This window comes from Dermacentor andersoni, chromosome 6 (genome assembly GCF_023375885.2).
Source record: "Dermacentor andersoni chromosome 6, qqDerAnde1_hic_scaffold, whole genome shotgun sequence".
Taxonomy (NCBI): domain Eukaryota; kingdom Metazoa; phylum Arthropoda; class Arachnida; order Ixodida; family Ixodidae; genus Dermacentor; species Dermacentor andersoni.
In genome coordinates, this window is record NC_092819.1 from 110,202,502 (window position 1) to 110,225,623 (window position 23,122).

Below are 23,122 nucleotides of genomic sequence, written 5' to 3' on the forward strand. Positions count from 1 at the left end.
CAGAGCATCGTCGATGCGCGGTATAGGGTAGACGTCTTTGCGAGTTTATTAAGACGACGGCAGTCGACGCAAAATCAAATTGAGCCATCTTTTTTCTTAACCAGGACTACAGGTGACGCCCAGGGACTATTAGAGGGTTGAACCACTCCACGCTCAAGCATTTAGCTTACTTGGTTTTCAATAACACGGCGCCCCGTTGGTGACACACGATAAGACCTCTGGCGCAATGGTGCGCGGGTGACGGTGTCGATCTCGTGACGTACAATCGATGTGCGGCCTAGTGGGGCTTGTTGACAGTCGAACGTAGATTGGTATTTCCGTAGAAGGCTGAGAAGCTGCGAACGCTGCGCAGGGCTCAGGAGGGCATCTAATGAGCTATGGAAGACGTCTTGCGTAGGCTGAGAACCAGGCAAGCTATAAGCCAACGAGTTCACGTCTGAACAGGTGTTGTCAAGAGGTGCGTCAAAGATGGTTACTGAGTAGCCAGGCTGAAGACGTCCAAGGCACTCGCCACGACGTAAGACGAGGGGCGTGTTGAAAACGAGCAGTCGCGTGCAGCCACCGCTGACAGTTAGGACAGCGAAGGGAAGGGAACATCGTCGGCGAACGGAAATGTCCGACGGGACAAACAGGGCAATAGTGTCAGTGGCGAAAGTAGAGCAGGCATTCGCAATCACAGAAGAGTGCAGAGGGATCGTGGTGTCTTCTGTAACGGCCAGTTTGTCACCAAAATCGTCAAGGTCATGTAAACTGGTATCGGGAAGCGGAGAAAATTCAACTTCGGCGCGAGAACAATCAACGATGGCCTGATGATCGGAAAGGAAGTCCCACCCCAATATGACGTCGTATAAACAGGATGAGAGGACGACGAACTCGACTCTATGCGTGTATCCTTGAATGACGATGCGGGTGGTACATGCGACAACCGGGGTAATGCACTGGGAACTTGCTGTCCGGAGTGACAGCGCAGATAAGGGCGTCATTTCCTTTCGAAGCTTGCGGCAAAGTTCTTCCGTAACTACTGAAACGGCGGTGCCTGTGTCGACTAATGCCAGTGTGACGACTTCTTCTACAGATACTTTGATTACGTTCGTCGGAAGCGAGCGAGGCTTTGTGTGGTTCGACTGGAACGCAGTTCTCGCCTCTTCAACTGCGGTAGCTTGTTTTTCTGCTCTGATGGGGCCGGACGCCGCCGCATGGGGGAAAGTGAGCGGCAACAAGGGGATGGCGAGCGACGATCACGGGCAGAAGGAATGTCGTTGCTCGTAGACGGCAAGTGTGAGTCATTTGGTGGCGAGAAGGACGAAGCTGGCGAAACGTAGGAGCGGACAGGTTGGTCATTACCTTGAAGCCATAAGCGACGGCGACAGTGCCGTGCCACATGACCAGGGATTCCACAGAAGCAGCACACTGGGCGATTGTCGGGTGTACGCCAGGGTCCCGTGCTAGCTGGTGATCTGGTGTTGTACACTGAAGGGATTGGACGTGGTGGTGCAGCAAACGGTGATGCTGAAGAAGTCGATGGAGGTGGTCGTGCTGCAACCTCGGCGTGGCTTAGAGGTACAGGCAATGGTGGCGCTGCACGAGGGGACTGAATAGCTTCGGACACTTGTTCATGGAGCATTTGACGCAACGTAGGAGCCATGGACGGCGTAGGCCATGGAACGGCGGTGAGTAGGGATAGCTGGTGGGCGACTTCGAAGCGTATAAGTTCCTTGATTTCGCCGGTAGTTGTTAGTCACAGCGGTTAAACTTGCAATGGAAGTATCGGGGATCGAAGAACGTCGAGTGAGTAGACGTTGCCTCCTGAGTTCGTCATAGCTTTGACAAAGTTCAGCGACTTCGAGCACGGTCCGCGGGTTTTTCGAGAGGAGCATTTGGAATGCGTCGTCTTCGATGCCCTTCATTACGTGACGGATCTTGTCAGACTCAGTCATCGATGGATCGACGTGCTTGCAAAGGTCCACAAAGTCTTCTATGTACTTGGTGAAGTTTTCACCGGGTTGCTGGGAACGGCTGCGCAAGCGCTCTTCGGCACGGAGCTTCCGCACCTCAGGGCGACCGAAGACTTGCGTAAGGCGCGCCTTGAAATCTGGCCAGGCGCTGAGGTCGGATTCGTGGTTGTGGTACCACACGCTAGCGACACCCGTGAGATAGAAGTTCACGTAACTGAGCTTTGCAGCATCGTCCCATTTATTGTGGGCACTCTCCCGCTCATATATCAAGAGCCAATCTTCTACGTCGTATTCTTCGGAACCGCTGAAGATGGGAGGATCGCGTTGACGCACTGAGCCAGAACAAATCAATGTTGACGATGCCAGAGGTGTTGTTTTGCTGGCGTCGTCAGGCATGATGGCCGACAGTGGCCGATTACGTAGTTCAAGGGTGGTTGGGGAAGAACTACCCAGCACTTCCACCAACTAACCAACTATGTAACGCGGTTTAATGAACACTCAGAAACACGACCATCTAAGTCGAACGTCAGACACCGAGAGCGAGAGCCCCTCTGCGTCGGAGGGCCGATGATGATAGTGCATCCATAGGGCGCGCCAGTTGTCTTCGCTACAGCATATATATATATATATATATATATATATATATATATATTGCTTTTGCATTCTTATGATATATGCCACTGAGTCTGTTAAATAATATGCAAGATAACAGATTGTAATTGGATACTGGGAGGTACGTTTCACAACTGTATTATAACTAGTGTCTATGCAATAACATGAAAGTATCTACTTGTATCCAGTGTTGAAAATAAAAATCATGATGATGCTGATGGTGGTCAAAGTCATTAGTACTCATTACAAGTAATTCCAGTCATTATTAGTCATTATATACTGGTCATTAATAATCGTTTTTAGCAGTTTCTAATGAACCCGCCGTGGTTGCTCAGTGGCTATGGTGTTGGGCTGCTGAGCACGAGGTCGCGGGATCGAATCCCGGCCACGGCGGCCGCATTTCGATGGAGGCGAAATGCGAAAACACCCGTGTACTTAGATTTAGGTGCACGTTAAAGAACCCCAGGCGGTCGAAATTTCCGGAGCCCTTCACTACGGCGTGCCTCTTAATCAGAAAGTGGTTTTGGCACGTAAAACCCCATAATTTTTTTAAGTTTCTGATGAATTGTAGTCATTACAAGCTGTCGTTAGACATATTGGTCATTTCGTGGTCATTAGTAGTCATTACAAGTCATTAGTAGTCATTTTAGTCATTACTACTTATTACTAGACATTTCTTTCATTTCTAATCAATTGTGGGCACTACAAGCCGTCGTTAGACATATTGGTCATTCCGGAGTCATTAGTCATTCGTAGTCATTACAAGTCATTAGTAGCCATTATTAGTCATTATTAACCTCTACAAATCTCTATAATAACGTTATCGTTCACCTAACTGGCACTATCAATCATTTTTCATTCTTTAAGCTGTCTTTAATCTGTCTTCATGTGGCGTGATGACGCTTCGGCGGAAACTCCGGCTGTCACGTCTGCTGACACAAACTTCACCATGAACATAGAAATGCTTTCGCCTTAAAAGTTGGCAGTTTTTCCCGAAGAGCGAACCGTTGACAGTATTATCAAGGTGCATTATCAAAGTGCAGCATTACCAAGCAGGTTGCGCTCAAACTCCTCGGGTGGTCTCCTTACTATACGAGGGTCAGACACCTTGGCGAGCGCTGCACGCACAGCTACTGCCGCTGGACAGAAGGAACAGTACTCTGGCAGCTACCAGGCGCCTCACAATGCTCACATGATTAGGAGCGCCGTTAGTAACGGCGTCGCGCCTCTGAAGCACCGCTCAGACCAGCGGACATACAGCGCAGCTCAACAGGAACGCTAGTGTGCATGCAGGGTCCTGAATATTTCGCTGCGCGTGTTCGAAAAAAGATTTTGCGCTCACCGCTGCGCTGTCCTTGCACAAATTTTTCAGAAGCATCGCATTTTGGTGTCGACTTCGTTTAGTATAACACTTGGCATAGCTAAATGCCTGGTTTTTAAGAAAAATTGCAAATGTGCCTGCGCTTATGGGGATGCGAGCTCCTGCCACGATGGCGCAAGCATAACTTCTGTTGCTACCTGCCGTCATCTGCAGAAATCAGCGTTTCAGGGAGGGCTGACGCGTGTTTCCCGCTCCTGGAAGAAGCTACTTCTCTCCCTTAAACAGAAAACATGTCAGTGGCTGCGTCTGCGGTGACGGCTAGAATCCACCTTGAGCGTTCCTTTATTTTTCTTTAGCAACATCATTTACGCGAAACACTTTGCAATTATTTTGCACCCTTCGCCGAGCCACGCACCCACACTAAAAGATCATTCGGGCGTCATGCACAGCGCGACACCCAATGTGCTGCGTTGTAGCAGCATAGCCCATACAAATGGAAAGATTCAAAGCTCCGACAGCGTCACCACAACAGATGCCAATGGCCTGTCGGTATTTGGTTTCCCCCGATGTTTGTGAGAGACAATCATATACTACAGACGGTCAAGAGGAAAAAAATGACATTCGCTTTTGACTAGCACAGAGCTATACAGAAAGAAGATAGTACGGCTCTCTCAGAAAGCTTTGCAATTGAAAAAAAAAGGCGCAGTTTCGCCCGAAAGGCGAGGCGCTAGGAGAACATTAGACAAATACATGAAGTGGGACTCTTAGTTTAGTCGACCGTATAAATTACAGTAAAAGCTTCTGTACCAGTTAACTTAACACGCATGGTGTCACGCAAGCACAGGTTAACATTAACATGCCTCACTCGGTGATCGCGAACACTTGCTGTCACAATGGTGGCGCGATTAAGAGCGCCGGCAGCGGGTAGCGAACGCTCTTTGCGGCATCTCGCTTCACGTCTCTGAAATATAAGATTACGTGGCCTCCAGTACATGAAGCCTGCAGCCATCTCGGCTCGACCACCATTTGCACCCAACGCAGATTACTTCCAACCAAGGAGGTTAAAGAAAAACAGTTTTTCTTCAACCTCCTTGCTTCCAACACATGGTGCGCGGGCATGGCGCGGCGGGCTTATGCACTCCGCCGCGTCATGCATAGCCACGGCCGAGCTAGGGGAGGAGACGCGCGCTCACCCAGGACCTCCTAGATACCGCAACGCAGGCGCACTTCAATACGTGACGTCATGCTACCTTGCCCGACTGCCACAGAATCTAACAGGGACGCACCCGAATAAGGCGCGGTGACTTTGACGTTACCGCTTTCGTCACGCAGGGCTTGAGAATCAAAATTTCGATCCAAGTAGCATGACGTCATGAAGTAGAGTGCACAGGTCTAGTATCTAGGAGGCGCTGACTTCCGTGTCCCCTCTCCTTTTGCATGCGCTTGATCAAGCGACCTCCAGCATAGGGCACGTTGGAAGACGGTGCGTATCAAGCCACCATCCTTCTCGGCTCATCCTCGCACGCTTTCCCTCGCGTCCACAGCAAGTGGCGGGCGGGGATTATAGTAGTTGGGCCTAATACGGACCATCACGGTGATGTCGACGGTGACGACGACGGCGAAAATTCGCCTGCAGCGTCCAAACAATTGCGATCGCAATACTACTACTCCTTCGTCCGGGGAACGAATTCGGGGCCAGCACCTTTCCGTAGTGGGCGCTCTACCCTCTGAGTTAACCAAAAGGCTAGCAGTCGCATAGGAAAGCCGAACTAAGCGGTATATATACAGTTGTGCTCCCTCATATATTTCTTCTAAAGGCAAAAGCCTTAAGTGGCTCATTGTAATGGCTTATACCAAGAAACGCGTCCTCCACTCCAATGGTACAAGAACTATCATCATCAGATATGGCTCATACTGCCCGAAGCAAACAAAAAATGCATTGGCTGATCCCTCTCGTAATCACTCAAAGCACTCAAAACCCTAAGCACTCAAAAAAGTGATGCGTACAGTGCATACATTTATTGGAATCGCGCATATAACGCACAAAAAGCGGAGTCGTCCAGTTGTATAGAAAAAAAAAAAAAAAACACGTGACATTCTGAATGGCTGATAACCCCGTAAGCAATGGCTGATAACCCCGTAAGCAAGCGAACAATGCATTGGCTCATACCACTGTAGGGCTGAGGATACAAGCACTCAGGATAGTGAAGCGAACAGCCCATACATTCATTGAAATCACTCATACAAAACACAGAACAGCATACGCTTCACTTCCCTGCTGAGAGGTTGCAACGTGAAGTCGAAAAGTAACGTCGTTGTTGCGAGTCTGAATCCTCTATACGGGCGCGCGAAGGCGCGATTATGCGTCGAAAATGAGCCGAAAAACCCAGACTGGGAAAGCAGCAACGCGACGATGCGAGACGGCGCTTTACCAAGTGTGAAGCAGGCTTTCGCCTTCACGTGTTACAGGAGGGTAACATGCTGCCGAATTTTTTCCTACAGCGAAGATTACAGCAGATTAGGTTTTCCATACTATGGATTGTTTACGCATCAATGTAGACCATCTGAGCAGCCTGAACTACGGCTGGTGAGACTGTGCTGCTAACAGACTTCACTAGAATCCCTTCGCCAGATACACTTCGCTGTGGTTTAGGAAACGGTGGTCGTTCAACTACGACGTATAAAAAAAAATTCTCGTATGGCACGTGGCTGTGCGAAAGTAAATGTTCTTGGGTGGCACGAACGACCAGTTCGTACTTTCCTTAGTGCAGTCGCGCAGCGGCACCAGGACACATGAAAAAGAGAAAGGAGCGCAACACGGAGAGCTTTATTTTTCTTTATTCAGGTTCCGCCGTGTTGGTAGTCACGTACCAACACCAATTTGCGTAAATCTGTCTGTGTGACTTGTGTATGGTTTTAAGTTATGCCGTGATACTGTCTATAATAAAGTAGAAAGGTGGGCAAGTTGGTAAGCATTCATAATTGTACCAGCGCGATAAAAGCGACGGGCGGGGTGACAACAACATCAAAACTGAGAGCTGGGCGAGTTGGTGTGGTTCCATTTTAACGAAAAACTCCGCAAGAGGGACATAGACGAGATAGAACCCGTGTTTGTTATTTCTCTCTATCTCGTCGTTTTCTCGCAGTTTTCGTTAAGGTGACAAATACAGGATGAGCGCTGACACAGGACGCTGTAAACTTAGTGGTGAGTCAGCGCTCGTCCTGTGTTTCTTTCACCCCATCCGTCGTTTTTCTTTTCAGCGCTGTTACCATTATGAATAACGTGTATATCTCGTATACTTAAATATTTTGCGCACCACAGCACACCAGGAAATATCTTTAGGTATCATATTCCTTTAGTCTGAAAACATGGTCTTACGCTTTCCGGTGACTGCAGGGTGAGAATTCGGACGGCGAAGACCGGATCGGTGTGCAGAAGATCGGCGAGCTCCAGGTGAGTGACTGTTGGTAGCGTTACCATGCCAGTACTGTGCGTCTAGATTTATAATGTGTATCCGTACCTACGGTGGCATGGGAATTATGCCTTTTTATCAAATGTTTGAAGCGCTCTTAGGCCTTCCTCTTTTTTCCATTTTACTTTTTTTACTTTATTACATTTGTCATGGTAAATGAGTTCTACGGAAGTCGGCAAGACGGAGGAAGGTTCTGAAGTGGAAAAAGTGACATCCACCCGTTTTGTAGCACGAAGCGGCGAACGAAGCCGAAACGGCTTTCTAAGAAAGAAAGCTTCGCAGTCGAAGCTTTCTTCCTGTTCCTGCATCCGATCCCGGGACCAACGCCTTTCCCGGGCGGGGGAGTTCAATTTCTTTCCCTTTCATTTTACTTGTTCGTCACATATATGAAGTGATGACTTAGATGCAACGTTTTGCTGCAAACGTTTTACACTCCATGCTGTACTGATCGAATTTATTGGTCAGCTTTTTGATTTCCGTTTCTTGTTCGTTAATTTAGTCTCGGGAATGCTGGTGAATCACGCTTGTTTGTAAATGCACCACCTCATGCAACGCCTTCCATTCTTTTGAAGACACACTAAATATAAATATAGATTTGTCTGTATCAGTTTATTATGCTTTTATAGCACCAACAGAAAGCCACTGAAGAGGCTTGGAAAGCCGGGAGCGACACGATAACAAAGAAAGCAGCAATGGTACCATCGCCATGAAATTCCCGCGCCACCTGTAGAAGACGAGACAGATTTCGACGGCGTCTGCTCGAGTCTGATTATCTTTTATTTGTAAAGATGGAACGCATTGTATTCAAAACGAGCCATAGAGTAAACGTGCAAAATTTGGAGAACGTTTACTGCGCCACAGCGACCAGTAGACGAAGAAACACTTCGATCTAAGTGACGTCACACCTACGCTCAAGCGCTCGGGCTAAATGAAGAAATACATATAAACTGCAGTTTTACCGGCAGCATCCTCTAGCAATAAAGCTCTTACCGCGAAATTACCAAAAATATAGTTCTGAATGAACACGTTATCAGGCTTGAAGGATTACTTTTTTAGGTTACTTTGAGGGACTCTCTGATTAGTGCCCTTTAAGAAACAATAAATGAAATAAACAAAGGAAACTGTGCAGAGGGTTCTGGACAAAGTGCCGTCGCTGTGGCCGGCCCCGAGGCAGCTAAACGTGTCGCTGAGGAAGCCGCGCGTGCTGGACGCCCGTCGCTTTCGGATCACCGCCGACACTGACTGCGATGTGGTGAGGCGCGCCATCAGGCGCTACCGGAAGCTCGTGCTGCTGCCGACGGAATACGGCGGAAGCGAGACTGACGTGGACGACACGGCCGCTCCCACCGTGATGCTGACCCGCCTGCACGTCAAAATTCGGCGACATCGTGCCCTCGACTGCCGGTACCCGCCACCCAAGCCCGACGAGAGCTGTGAGTGCCGTGTGGATGCGCCAAGCAAAACAAAGTAAAACCAGGAGCCAACGTTTAGGCAAGCGAACTTGCCTTTTTCAAGGGGATATGTGCTCTCCTTGGTACAGTGTAGTACTACCGGTGGAGCTTTGTGCTGTAGGGGTCATAGTCGTTTTCTCGGGTGGATATGCCACTGAAATCCCTTTCTGCTGGTATTTATCAAGTAGGTTTTGCTCCCTAGTTTAGATTAATTGTTCAAGTTCTCTTTTTTTTCTGGTGAGATAAGTTTACGCTGTCGAGCTGATTAGTAACTATCGTAAGTGGTCCCCGGCAGTGTTCTTCGAGAATATCAATTAAAGAGAGCGATGCATCTTCTAGGACAGCATTTTCTACTTCGGTAGCCTCGAGGCTAAAGAGCCGAGGGCACATCTAACCTTCATTCTAAAGCCTTTTGCGATTTGCCTGTGTTTGATGCATCTAATGTAAGTTTTTAGGTGAAATCTAATTTGTTTGATTGGCGGCGAAATTACGGGATTGGAGGGAAACAGCGACATTTTTTTGTTGCGTGTGGTATCCGTAGTGCGTGGTCGTCCTTTCTGTTTGACTCGGACAGACATGCGGGGCGCAGCATCTTTATGTGGTGTGTTGTACGCTTTATTTGGTTGTCGCGAAAAGCGTATGTTGCCTTGAAAAAGACGAGTCCACAGTCTAAACGTTGGCACCTGCTTTCACCTTGTTCTCGTTTTGGTCGTCGTCATGAATTTCCATCTCCCTCATTGCCCGTGTTTTTGTGTGGGTACGCAGTCACACTACGCTCGAACAAACCTCGTGTCCCACGTAACTTGTGCCAAAATTTTCAAAATGCAAGTGCCACGTAGGTGGACAGAACCGAGCTAATGTTGTTCGCCGTCGCTTGGTGCGAGTCAGACTATCTTTTTTTTGTATTTCGACTAAATACATAATGACTTACGTCATTCAATATTTAGTCATAACGTAAGTGTCAACGAGAAAATTTTAGAGCATCCTGAAAAAATACTCCATCGAGCTTTCTCTTGCTCAGTGCGTGTTACATAAAAGTTTTTCCAAACATGAAAGGTATCTGCGAAACACGAAAACGTGCCACACGACATGTAGCGCGGCACTAGTGTTTAATGAAGTTGATTATTGGCGCTCAAGATAGCTGTTTAACTAATCCTCGGCGCACGTGCGAAACAATGATGAGTGCAGAATCGTTAAGAGCTTGGTTCAGAACACGATAGATTGCAGCGACGTAGCCAGGGGGACACGCTTACTCTATATATATAGCAGCACATTTCACAATACACAAAGAACTACAGCGACCATTAGCGCCTCTAAGCTGGTATAATCAAAGTTCGGTACCATTGTTTTCCCTCTGAAAAACAACAGTTAAGTGAGATACGAGCCCGAGCACGTCGTCTTCCTGAACGATGGGGCCAGGATAGAGAAAGAGCTGACTAATAACTAGATATGTCGCTGAAATTTATAGTTAGTCAACGCACGAAACAAGCTACGATTCTTGTCTTCAGCGCAAGGGGGGTGTACGGCCTTCCATTCTCACCATCGTTAGTCGACGGTGCGCGCCGGTGGACGATCCCGGAAGCCACGCTCTGGACTTGAAGGCACGGGCGCGATGCGGCGAAACTTGCTGCGCAGTTCCATCAAACGCACACGGGTGTTCCAGCAGCGGGCAAACGCGTACTGATAACGCACTCACGAGCGTCGTTGGCTTTGTTTATCAACGGCGAAAAACAAAAGTGTAATAACAGCCACATTATAGAACGTGAAATCATCCTCTGCGTTCATGGTTTAATCGAAGTCCTGCCATATTTTGAGCCTGTAACTGCACGCCTCACTTTTTTGCATAATGAATCCTTATCAACTAGCTCAGCTTTCTGTCCTTCTAGCATAACAAAAGAATTGGCAGTGGCTTAGCTCGGCTATGCCAGGATATACGTAGCAAAAGCTAAGGCCTAGCATGGTTCGCCCTGGTAAATCTTGATTGCAAGTCCAGGTTGGTCTGGTTGCCTAGCTATGTTGCGGCGTTTAGCTAGTCTTTCTGCGCGCTGTTCGTCTGTTTCCTGGGCGATTCGTTCCCTCTTCATCTCGTTCCGATGTCGATTCCAGGCCTCCTCCTGCTTATCAGAATTGTCGGCGTCCATACTGCCACCTCAACTGTGGTTGCAGCGCACGCGAGCTCTCCTTTTCAATCCTCCGACATGTTATCAGGCATGCGACGCAGCTGGCGAAGAGAGCCGAGGCGAGCGCAACGAAGAGGAAAGCGGTGTGACGTCATACCAAACGGCGGCGGCCGCAAGGCGCGGCACTGCGCAGCGGCGGAACACCTGTGGCTTGGGGCTACTAGTGGCGCATGCGCAGTAGTGACTAGGGAGCGAGAGAGAGAGAAATATCCGCGGCGAGGCGCGCGTTGTGACGTCATGTGCCTCCTCGGAGCACTGCCACGGCGATATCGGAAGTTCGCGGCCAGTAAAGCTTTCGTTTTAAGATAAAATCAGTGCCAATCCACTTCGTGAAGCTGGATGACCAGCAAAGATTTGTTTGTTAGCCCCTTAATGGCAAACTGTCCATTGCCGCGCGCCGAGCGCCACACGCACATAAATGACAGGGGGGCACGACTAGTCGCTCCTCCACAATGTTGAGCTTCAGAAGATTATGACGCACCGGGGGGTACATATGCCCATGTATTGTTGCAAAACGCGGCACGAGACCTTTCATCAACGATTCCCGGCACGTAGGACAGACACGTACCTCGCCGCACTCCGTGGGCACAAACTGCCTCATCGCAGCCAAATCGATCGTGCGTTGGCCGACGTGTTACAGTGCAGTAATGGTTGTGAGGCCACTCCAAAACCGCAAGCGATCACATACAACACAGACCACACAAAATTAGTCGTCCACAAACTCCCTCTGAAACGTGGCCGTTTCAACGGTGAAACGTTCCAAGTATGCGGGATTGGTCTACATGGACGGTTCACATTTCTTTCCGCCTCGCGGACTTGGCGGGCAGCACGCTTAGGGGACCGCAGCCACGTGCGGTAAAGCGGAAGGAAAGTTCATACGCAAGCGCTTGGAACGCCGACGAAGAAAAGGCGGTGCAAACGTAGACATGGCCTACGTGAGTCAAAATGTAGTATATGACCTTATCAGCTTATTATCTGATACGGGTTGCATTATTAAACTTATTTTTGCAAGTGGGCGGAATACTTAAAGCTTACTTCACTTCCGCCATGGGTCGACCCAGTATTGCTCTATCTTCGGGACTGGCCCACGAATGGGGAGAAATTCTCGATGTGTAGGGCTCGATAGACGCACGCCATATTTTCCAGAACCTAGCCTATCCAGCTTCACTGCAAAAAGAATTTACAGTCAAGTCGGCTGGCGGGTTGCATGCGAATTTCGTCGTGCAATGTAGCTTCATGGCTACTCGAATTTTACATCGAGGTGTGGCTGCACGGCAGGGGGGGGGGGGGGGAGGTAAGCGCTGCCATGAATGGTTTTAGAAAGGTATTAGTTTTATGTAAATAAGTGTTGCTTATAACGTCTATATTTGTTGCACTGAGTATACGAGTATCTAGGTATAGCGTTTGTTGTTTCATTGCATATTTCTACAGCGAACGGAGCAGTGATATGCACTGCTCAGGGCAGGTGCAGTGTAGTGCAGGTGGATATACAAGCTGATTGGTCATTTATCGTTTGTCTCCAGCGGCGCGAGCGCCGCGTGGATGCGCGACTGCCGCGGATGCTGTCGCACAGCGGCGCTTTTGCATCGCATCGGCGGTGAAAGTACAGCCACGATCAACCACAAAAACCGGTGAAAGGGCCACAGAAAGCTGTTCGCTTTAAAATCGCACATCCTTTTCGTACATCCTGAACATGTCGCCGAGCGTTTGGTTGAACCGTTCGTTGAGATCGTTCGTTTGCGAGTGATACGCGGTCGATTTTCGGCGAATGATCTTGCATTCGTGAAGGAGGGGTTGCATTGCTTCTGATAAGAAAACACGATCCCTATCGCTGACTAGTTCTTGAGGAGCGCCGTGGCGAAAGACGAAGTTACGCAGAATGAAGATAGCAACGTCGCGCGCGGTCGCGGCGGGAAGAACCCGCGCTCTCGCCTAGGGGCCGTATCCTGAAACGTTCGCCTTCCGCGATAGTTTCGCCGCCACGAAAGTCAAGTTCAATAAATCAAGCGACTGCTTACACGTGACGTCAGCGTGCACTACCAACACGTGCTGTCTAACGCTTCACATCGCATCAGAGAGCGCACCGTGCGAGTGTAGAGCGGCTAGGGTGTGTTGTTTCCGAGTGTAGTGGCCGCAGTACGGGTTCTGCGCACTGACCACGGTTGGTTACGGCCGCTATAGGTAAAATAAATTGAATAAGGTGGTGCGAAATGTTTTATTTTGAATGAATCAACAAATATCGTCGCGAAACAACGCGTGTAAGACGCCATCAAAAAGGCTACTATAAGCTACCACCTATCTTATCTCTATTATACTCCCCCGGCAACCGAACGCCAAAAGACGCCAAAAGACATGTTCGTTTATTCAATATATGTCGAGAGCACCCATCGACACCATGACGCTAAAATGACGTAGGCCGGAGCTACTAGCAGGTGTTGTTTATTTTCCGGTTTTGCTAAAACCGCCAATCAGCGCGCGCCGTAGGCGGAGGCGTGGCCAAAGCGATAGTTTCGCGGAAGGCGAACGTTTCAGAATACTGGCACGCCAACGATAACCCAGCGGTTCCCACATCCGCCTTATGGAAGTGGGCCGTAGAGATCGATGCCGACGCACTCGAGCGGTCGAGCAGGACGTGGTGGCGGCTGCCGTGCGCCAGGGGATCGCTGTGAAGTCTTGCTTTGTTGGCCGGCTGCGCACACTCGAACGCGCTGTTGGACAAACCGATACATTCCGCACCAGTATACTGTCGTTGACGCAGACTTGTGAAAGTTTTTAGGACGCCGGCGTGGGCACTTTGAGGGTCGGCATGGAAGTGTGCGCAGATATCGGAGCGCATGTGACGAGGGATAGCCAGAAGCCATTTCCGACCGTCGGGCACAGAGTTGTGGCGGTAGAGGGTGTCATCATGCACGGCAAATTGGGCTGCTTGATGGCCTAGCGTTCGCGTTGAAGGAACGAATCAGGGAGCGCCAAGGTAGTCGAGTAGCATGGCACGCGATGGGTCATAGAGTTGATGGGAGGGCATATAAGTGGTGGTAAGTAGCGATGGATTTTAGGTCGTAGAAGGAGCGGAAAGAGTAGCCGCATCAGTTGTCATCGGCGAGTGCGAAAGCGCATCAGCGTCGGAAATCTTTCGACCGGAGCAATATATGGCACTAATGCAGGCGAAGCGCCCAACGGCCGAGGCGGCCTGACGGGTCTTTCAAGGAGGAGAGCCAACAAAGGGCGTGATGGTCATGATGCTGAAAGGACGAGCATAGGGGTATGTCCGAAACTTGCGCAATGCGCAAATGATGGCTGAGCATTCCTTCCCGTAGATGGTGTAATTCAACTCGCAAGCTTTCTTAGGGGTGGGGGTGGGGGTGGGAAGCATTTATTAAGAAAGAGAGGTGTGCCATGGACTCGCGCAGGAGCCCTATATACTAGGTGGAGTCCCTAGTCCGTGACCCCATTGGTCGAAGCAGGCAGCTTCGCCCTCTTGACCGAGGCCTTTTGTGCCTGAAGGTCTGAGCGACGAAGCAGGGCCGCCTCCCACTGCAGTCCTCTCGGGTAGGGTTGGGGTGGGGGGTGAGAGCCGAATTTTGCTGGCAAGCCGACACCATGTGATAAGCATCAGCCACCTCGCCACAGTGTTAGCTCCTGCCAGTGATTGCAGGATCAAAATGTTTCATTACTGCCGGGCACAGCATTGTGTTGGTGTATAAGCGAAGTAGAACGCGTTCGTTCGCTTTCCCCAGTCCCTTAGCTGGGGCTGGGTACCGGCGATGGCTATCCTTATAATAGGCAGAAATGTCTATGAAGTTTAAGAGAATTCCGCCTTCTTGTTCCAGGACCTCAGGGGCCAAAGGGGCCGCCCGGTAAGTGAGTGCTCGGGCTGCCGCATCAGCAGCTTCATTCCCTTGAAGGCCCTGATGGCCAGGAATCTAAACTATACAGCGGGGGGTGGGATCGACATCTTTGATGCAGTTTCGCAGTATTCGCTCGGCCAATAGGGTGACCCAACCAGCCTCGTAATTACGGCACGCGCCACGCGAATCCGTAATGATATATTTACAATTAGAGTCCGAGGCAGCTAGGGCGATCGCTACCTCCTCTGCTGGTGTTGTACCTGGTGCATGAAAAGTGAGCCCATCCACCTGTGTTCCCTGATGTATGACTGCTGCTGTGTGCCATCCTCCGTGGTTTGGCCCAGCGACATCTATGTAGTAAACTCCATATTTGTTACCATAGTGACGCTCCAAAGCTTCCGCCCTAGCTTGGTAGCGTCCAATATGGTCTTCTTTGTCCATCTTGGTTCGAAGAGGTCGAACTCGAATGGCGCGTCTCCATAGTTCTGGCACTCTGACTCTTTCTTGTATGTGAAAATCGTGTTGGAGGTGTAGTTGAGCCAGAAGTAGTTGGCCCGATCGTGTTTGCGCTAACCTTGTGTATTGATTTGTTAGATGAGCTTCTTTGAGCTTCTGGAAGGTGTTGACGATTCCAAGATCGAGAAGTCGTCCGTTGGAAGTGGATATCGGGAGATCAAGAGCCCCTTTCATCATTTTACGGAAGATAACCTCTACCCTGTCTTCATCGTGCTTCCGCAAGTGGAGGTAGGGTACTGAATATAGGATGCGGCTAGTTACGAAAGCGTGAGCGAGCCGCACCGCGTCCTTGCTTCGTAACCCTCCTTTCTTATTGGAAACCCGGCGGACCATTCGCCCCACCTGGTCTCCAATCTTCCGGAGCTTTTCAAGTGTTGTGTTGACCTTTCGCTGATGGTGTACGAAGAGTCCCAGAATTCTAATCTCCTTAGACTCGTGGATAGGGCCACTGCCTAGGGTTAAGTGGATGTTTGTACTATCCTTAGGGGAAGCCCTAAGGTGAACAAATTCTGACTTTGCTGGTGCACATTGGAGGCTGCAGCGCTCCGCGTAGCGATCCACTACCCTTGCTGCGGCCTGCAGGCTCTCCTCCATGTGCCCTAAGTTGCCTTCGGTGGCCCAGATCGTGATATCATCAGCGTACAGCGCATGCCGTATGCCTTCAATATCATTCAACTGTGCCGGGACGTGTAGCATAGCTAGGAACGGCTCGCGTAAGCCACGATGTATTCTTCAGTAGTGGTTTTCCGTTGGGACAAGACCGCATCAAGGGCGACCCCACTGGCGTCGGTGGGAACCTCTCTCTGCGCAGTTGGGTTGTAATGGTGAAGAATCGGTACCTAATTCAGCAACCCGCCTAACTTTTCAAAGCCTTTGTCGCATGCTGATGACCACCCGGAAATGCTTGTGCTTGCTGTAAACATATTTGTCAAGTATGCAACGATAAAGACGAAGTTCCGGGCGAAGCGATGAAAATAATAGCACAGGCCTACGAAACTTCGTCGGGCCTTGAGAGATTTGGGCTTTGAATACTGGACGACTGCGCTAAGCTTGTCGGGATCAGAAAGGATGCCATCTTTCGAGACAACGTTACCCAAGATAGTAAATTTTTCGGCAGCGAAGCGGCAGTTCATCAGGTTGAGCTGCAGGCCATCTGCAACGAGACATGTTAGGATGTCATACAGACGGATGAGATGTGTAGAAAAATATTTTCAGAAAACAACTATTTCGTCCAGTTAACATAAAGAACTCTTATACATGTGGCCGCGAAGGATGGTATCAATCATGCGCTCAAACGGGCGGGCGCGTTGCAGAGCCCGAATGGCATAACGTTAAACTCGTAAAGGCCATCGCGAGCGACAAAAGCTGTATCTGGGTGGTCAGACTCCGCTGTGGGAAGTTGCCAATAGCCAGAAGAGAGATCTAAGGGTGACAAGTATTCTGCGCCTTGTAAACAATCAAGAGCCTTGTCGATCCGAGGCAGTGGAGAAACGTTTTCTAATCCTGTTTAGGCAGCGATAATTGATACAAAATTAAATGTAGTCCCCCTTTTTGTCCACTAGGACGACATGTAACGGCCAAGGACTTTGAGAAGGCTGAATGACGCCGCGCGTCGTCCACATGCTCCGTGATAACTCGGCGCTCTTCTGCGGAAACACAATGCGCACGCTGTCGCGAGGGGGCTTGTGAACCGACTTCTCTGGTATTGTCACGTGGTAGTGACGTTAAGGAACACCGTAGCAATACTGCGAAAGACAAAACTAGCTTCTATTAGTCGAACCTGTGCCCCCAAAACAGGTTACGCTTAAAGCAAACGAGAGTGGTGAACACAGTCGGCGATCGTCGAAAATCTCATCAATGGGTCAAGGGCGTCGGCTTTTATACAACAGTCGTCGAATGTTCCAGACTAATCGCTGCGACCCGCGTGTCTTCCACAGAGTTCTACACTATTCGCGTCGCGCATACATGCAATCAGATTACACAAGGTTCGGTGACAGACAGCGGATGGAACCATCGATAACATTCCAGAAACTTCCTATACATGCAGGCACGTCCTGCGCTGCGTGATAACATTTGTTAAGCGGTGAAACCTGGTCACCCGAGAAAGATAATCATGTACATGTGTCAATACCCTCCTCTTAAAAAGCATCGACCCGATGCTGTAAACAAACGAAAGTACTAAATAAATACACCCGTAGCAAAGAAACAACAAACTAAGGAAGTTCGTCAGCATGCGTAAAAGGGCTTAATACGCACCACGTGGACCACTTCAGATCGTGCGCGGCGCCGCTGTGAATGCGGAATGCTGCCTGGCGTGACCTCATAGTCTAGTGCGCCAATACGTCGGATGACCTTGTAGGGTCCGAAATAGCGTCGCAATAGTTACTGAGTCCTCGTCGGCGTATCGGGGTGCAAACCCTAACACGGTCACCGGGCTGGTACTAGACGCAGCGTCGTCGGAGGTTGTAGTATCGGCTGTCGGTACGCTGCTGGTTCTTGATCCGTAGGCGGGCGAGCTGTCGGGCTTCTCGGCGCGCTGGAGATATGTAGCGACGTCAAGATTCTCTTCGTCAGTGACGTGCGGCAGCATGGCGTCGAGCGTCGTCGTCGGTTTTCTTCCATAAACCAGCTTAAACGGCGTGATCTATGTTGTTTCTTGCACCGCCGTGCTGTAAGCGAAGGTTACATACGCCAGGACCGCGTCCCACGTGTTGTGCTCAACGTCGACGTACATTGCTAGCATGTCGGCGAGGGTCTTATTCAGGCACTCCGTGAGACCATTCGTCTGCGGGTAGTAGGCAGTTGTCCTCCTGTGGCTTGTCTGGCTGTAATGCAGACTGGCTTGGGTGAGCTCTGCTGTAAAAGCCGTTCTTCTGTCGGTGATGAGGACTTCTGGAGCACCATGTCGCAGCAGGATGGTATCGACGAAAAATTTCACCACTTCGGCTGCGCTGCCTTTTGGTAGAGATTTAGTTTCAGCGAAACGGGTTAGATAGCCCGTCGCCACGACGATTCACTTATTTCCGGAAGTTGATGTCGGAAACGGTCCCAGCAAGTCCATCCCGATCTGCTGAAAAGGTCGGTAAGGAGGCTTGATCGGCTGTAGTAATCCCGCTGGCCTTGTCGGTGGTGTCTTGCGTCGCTGACAGTCTCGACATGTCTTGACGTAACGGGCGACATCGGCGGTTAGGCGCGGCCAGTAATACCTTTCTTGTATCCTCGGCAGCGTCCGGGAGAAACCGAGGCGCCCAGCGGTCGGATCGTCATGTAGGGCGTGCAGTACTTCTGGACGCAGCGCCGGTGGAACAACAAGAAGGTAGTTGTCGCGGACTGGTGAGAAATTCTTCACGAGTAGGTTGTTTTGAAGCGTGAACGAAGACAATCCGCGCTTAAATGCCCTAGGGACAACGTCGGTGTTCCCTTCCAAATACTCGACGAGGCCTTTTAGCTCCCGGTCTCCTCGTTGCTGTTTAGTGAAGTCTTCCGCGCTTATTATTCTGAGAAAGGCGTCGTCGGCCTCGTCGTCTTGCGGCGGGGGATCGATGGGGGCGCGTGACAGGCATTCGGCATCAGTGTTTTCGTCCGGACTTGTAGATTACCATGACGTCATATTCTTGTAGTCTGAGGCTCCACCGCGCCAGCCGTCCTGAAGGGTCCTTTATGTTAGCTAGCCAACACAACGCGTGATGGTCGCTGACAACTTTGAATGGCCTGCCATAGAGGTAAAGGCGGAATTTTGCTGTAGCCCAAATGATGGCGAGGCATTCCTTTTCAGTCGTAGAATCATTGCCTTCCGCTTTTGACAGTGACCGGCTAGCGTAAGCTATCACGCGTTCAAGTCCGTCTTTCCTCTGAACTAGGACTGCACCGAGGCCTAGGCTACTGGCGTCAGTGTGGATTTCGGTATCGGCGTCCTCGTCGAAGTGTGCAAGTACCGGCGGCGACTGCACGTGTCGTTTGAGTTCTTGAAATGCGTTGGCCTGCGGCGTTTCCCACTTGAACTCGACATCACATTTGGTTAGATGTGTTAGCGGCTCCGCGATGCGTGAAAAGTCCTTGACAAAGCGCCTGTAGTAGGCACACATGCCAAGGAATCTACGCACTGCCTTTTTTCGATTGGCTGCGGGAACTGTGCGATGGCAGCTGTCTTCTGCGGGACGGGCGGACTCCAGATTTGCTGATGACATGGCCTAGAAACAGAAGCTCCTCGTAAGCGAAGCGGCACTTTTCCGGCTTCAGTGTAAGCCCTGATGACCTGATGGCCAATAGTACTGTTGCGAGCCGCGTAAGCTGATCGTCGAAATTTCCGGCGAAGGCGACGACGTCATCCATGTATACGAGACAGGTCACTTCAATCCTGCTAAAACCATGTTCATCACGCGCTGGAACTTTGCAGGCGCCGAGCACAGTCTGAATCGCATAACCTTGAACTCGTAGAGGCCGTCTGGCGTGATGAAGGCTGTCTTTTCACGATCTATTTCGTCTTCTATTTGCAAATAGCCAGACTTGAGGTACATCGACGAGAAGTATTTAGCGTTGCAGAGCCGATCCAATGCGTTGTCTATTCGTGGGAGGGGGTATACGTACTTCTTCGTGATCTTGTTCAGACGACGATAATCGACGCAGAAGCGTATGGTTCCGTCATTGTTCTTAATCAAGACTACAGGAGATGCCCACGGGCTTTTTAACGGCTGGATGATGTCGTCGCGCAGCATTTCGTCGACTTGGTGCCTTATTGCCTCACGTTCTCGCGTAGAAACTCGATACGGGCTCTGGCGGAGTGGTCGCGCACACTCTTCGGTTATTATGCGATGCTTTGCGACTGTCGTTTGTCGAATAATTGATGACGTCGGAAAGCACTTTTTGTATCGTCGAAGTAAACTTCTGAGCTGTTGTTGCTTAATCATGGGGAGACTTGGATTTATGTCGTAGTCTGGTTCGGGAATTATGGTTGTCGGGGTGGATGCAGCAGAATCCGAGAGGAGAAACGCATTGCTGGTTTCCAGAATTTCCTCGATGTATGGGATTGTCGTGCCCTTGTTTATGTACTTGAACTCCTGGCTGAAGTTTGTCAGCAACATTCTCGTGTTTCCTCCGTGCAATCGAGCGATTCCTCTTGCGACGCAAATTTCGCGATCGAGCAGTAGACGTTGGTCGCCTTCAATGACGCCTTCTACGTCTGCAGGTGTTTCGGTGCCGACCGAAATAACAATGCTGGAGCGAGGCGGGATGCTCACTTGATCTTCGAGCACACTCAAGGCGCGGTGACTGGGAAGGCTTTCCGGCGGTGTGGCTTGATATTCCGACAGTGTTATTGACTTCGACTTCAGGTCAATGATTGCGCCGTGTTGGTTCAGAAAGTCCATGCCGTGAATGACGTCTCGTGAACACTGTTGGAGGATAACGAAGGTGGTAGGGTAGTAAGTCCGGTCGTGAATAGTAATTCTTGCCGTGCACATTCCAGTCGGCGTTATGAGGTGTCCTCCAGCGGTCCGAATTTGATGGCCTTCCCATGTAGTCTTAACTTTCTTCAACTGGGCGGCGATGTGTCCACTCACCACGGAGTAATCATTCCCTGTGTCGACTAAGGCGGTGACTGCGTGGCCGTCGAGAAGCACGTCGAGGTCGGTGGTTCTTTGTCTTGCATTACAGTTCGGTCTTGGCGCCGGATCACGGCTGCGTCGCGTTGACCTCTGGCTGGTATGTGATGTCGCAGGTCGTGTTTCGTCGTCGTATTATTTGCTTCCATACTTCGTCGGGACGGCGGCGTGTCGTTATGTCGTCGAGGTAGTTTCTTCGGCGTCTTCGTCGGCGGCGGAGGATCTTCGTCAGTTCGACGAACAGCAACCGCACCTCCATAGGTTGCTGCCTTTAGTTTTCCGGATATGGGCTCGCTGACCGGCTCCGGGCTGGGCCAGTGTATGGTTGGCGCTGCGGCGACAGGTAGCGGCCTGGTGACGGCGAACGGGACGGTCGTCGAGGGCTCCACTGAGTGGCGGACAGGTAGTCGGCGATATCGCGACGTCGTTCGCCAATCTGTGGTCGCGGCGCGTTAACGGCGAATCCTCGCAGTCCCATCTCCCGGTATGGGCATCGGCGGTAGACGTGACCCGCTTCTCCGTAGTGGTAGCAGAGCGGGCGGTGGTCAGGAGTGCGCCAAATGTCCGTCTTCCTCGCGTAGCGGCGCTCGGCGACGGGCGGGCGTGCTGGCGGCGGCGGCGGTGGACGACGGAATTGTGGTGTTAACGTGCCCTGGCGCGGTTGTGCAGAAGGGCCTTGGCGGCGGGCAATGGCGGCATAGGTCATCGCTTCCAGCTGGGGCTGCGGCGATGTTGGTTGCACCTCAGGAACTCCGAGGGATCGCTCAAGCTCATCTTTGATGATTTCGGCGATTGAGGCTACTTGAGGCGGCGACCTAGGGTCCAACTTCTGCAACTCTTCCCGTACGACCGCTCTGATAGTCTCGCGCAGATCATCGATGGCCAGTGATTGAATTCATGCGTAGTTAATAGAGTTCGTGGGGCGGTTGAATTGCCGGTTCCGCATTTCGAGTGCCTTCTCGATGCTGGTGGCCTCGCGAAGAAACTCTTCTGCTGTCTTCTGTGGGCTTCGTATCGTTGCGCGGAAAAGTTCTTCCTTCACACCACGCATGAGAAAGCGGACTTTCTTCTCCTCGGGCATATCCGGGTTGGTGTGGCGGAACAGACGGTTCATTTCTTCCGTGAAGATAGCAACGTTCTCGTTAGGTAGCTGCACTCGGGTTTCCAGCATGACTTCGGCCCTTTCCTTGCGGACGACGCTCGTAAAGGTGCGCAGGAAGCCGCTACGAAACAGGTCCCATGTTGTCAAGGTCGACTCCCGGTTCTCGAACCATGTCCTGGCAGCGTCTTGCAATGCGAAGAAGATGGGTCGCAGTTTGTCGTCGCTGTTCCAGCTGTTAAAGGTAGCGACTGTTTCATGCGTCTCAAGCCAGCTTTCCGGATCCTCGAACGTTGAACCGCGGAACGTCGGAGGCTACCTGGGCTGCTGCAGCACGACGGGCGACGCTGGGGCTGCCATTGGGGTGGCCTTTGTGGCAATCGTCCTGGTCGTTTCAGGCAAAAGTCCGTGCTCCGGGGGCAGTCCTTGCAGCCGGCGGCTACCTCACTGGTTCTTGGCGACGTTGGTGTTGCCTTCCGCGTGCGGACTTGAGTCACGGCTTTGTGGGGGCGTCCGGTACATGAACGCAAAGCACCTCCACCAGATGTCACGTGGTAGTGACGTTAAGGAACACAAAAGCAATACTGTGAAAGACAAAACTAGCTTTTATTGGGCGAACCTGTGCCCACAAAACAGCCTACACTTAAAGCACAACGAGAGCGGCAAACACAGTTGGCGAACGTCGGAAATCTGATCAACGGGTCAAACGCGTCGGCTTTTGTACATCAATCGTCGAATGTTCCAGGCTAATCGCTGGGACCCGCGTGTCTTGTGCGTTCCACAAAGGTCTACACTAGTCGCGTCGCGCATACATGTAATCAGATTACACAAGGTACGGTGACAGATAGCGGATGGAACCATCATAACATTCCAGAAACTTCCTATACATGCAGGCGCGTCCTGCGCTGCGTGATAACATTTGTTAAGCGGTGAAACGTTGTCACCCGAAAAAGATAATCATGTACACGTGTCAGTATGAATGAATTTTTTCATGATACCCAAGGATGGTTCGTTGTAGTCTAATGAAGAAACGAGCTGATTTAAGAAGGTAAGGTGGGCGTGTGATG

The 23,122-nt window shown here is 50.8% G+C and overlaps 1 protein-coding gene and 1 pseudogene across 1 annotated transcript in view; both read left to right on the forward strand.

The window, feature by feature from the left end:
- LOC126522299 (beta-hexosaminidase subunit beta-like) overlaps positions 1 to 23,122 on the forward strand; it is a 96,120-nt gene that overhangs the window by 9,297 nt on the left and 63,701 nt on the right. The window contains exons 3-4 of the mRNA XM_050171024.2: positions 7,286 to 7,342; positions 8,491 to 8,794. Coding sequence (XP_050026981.1) covers positions 7,286 to 7,342; positions 8,491 to 8,794 — 361 coding nt within the window. The remainder of the gene's footprint in view (positions 1 to 7,285; positions 7,343 to 8,490; positions 8,795 to 23,122) is intronic.
- Positions 11,919 to 12,086, forward strand: LOC126523101 (U2 spliceosomal RNA; annotated as a pseudogene).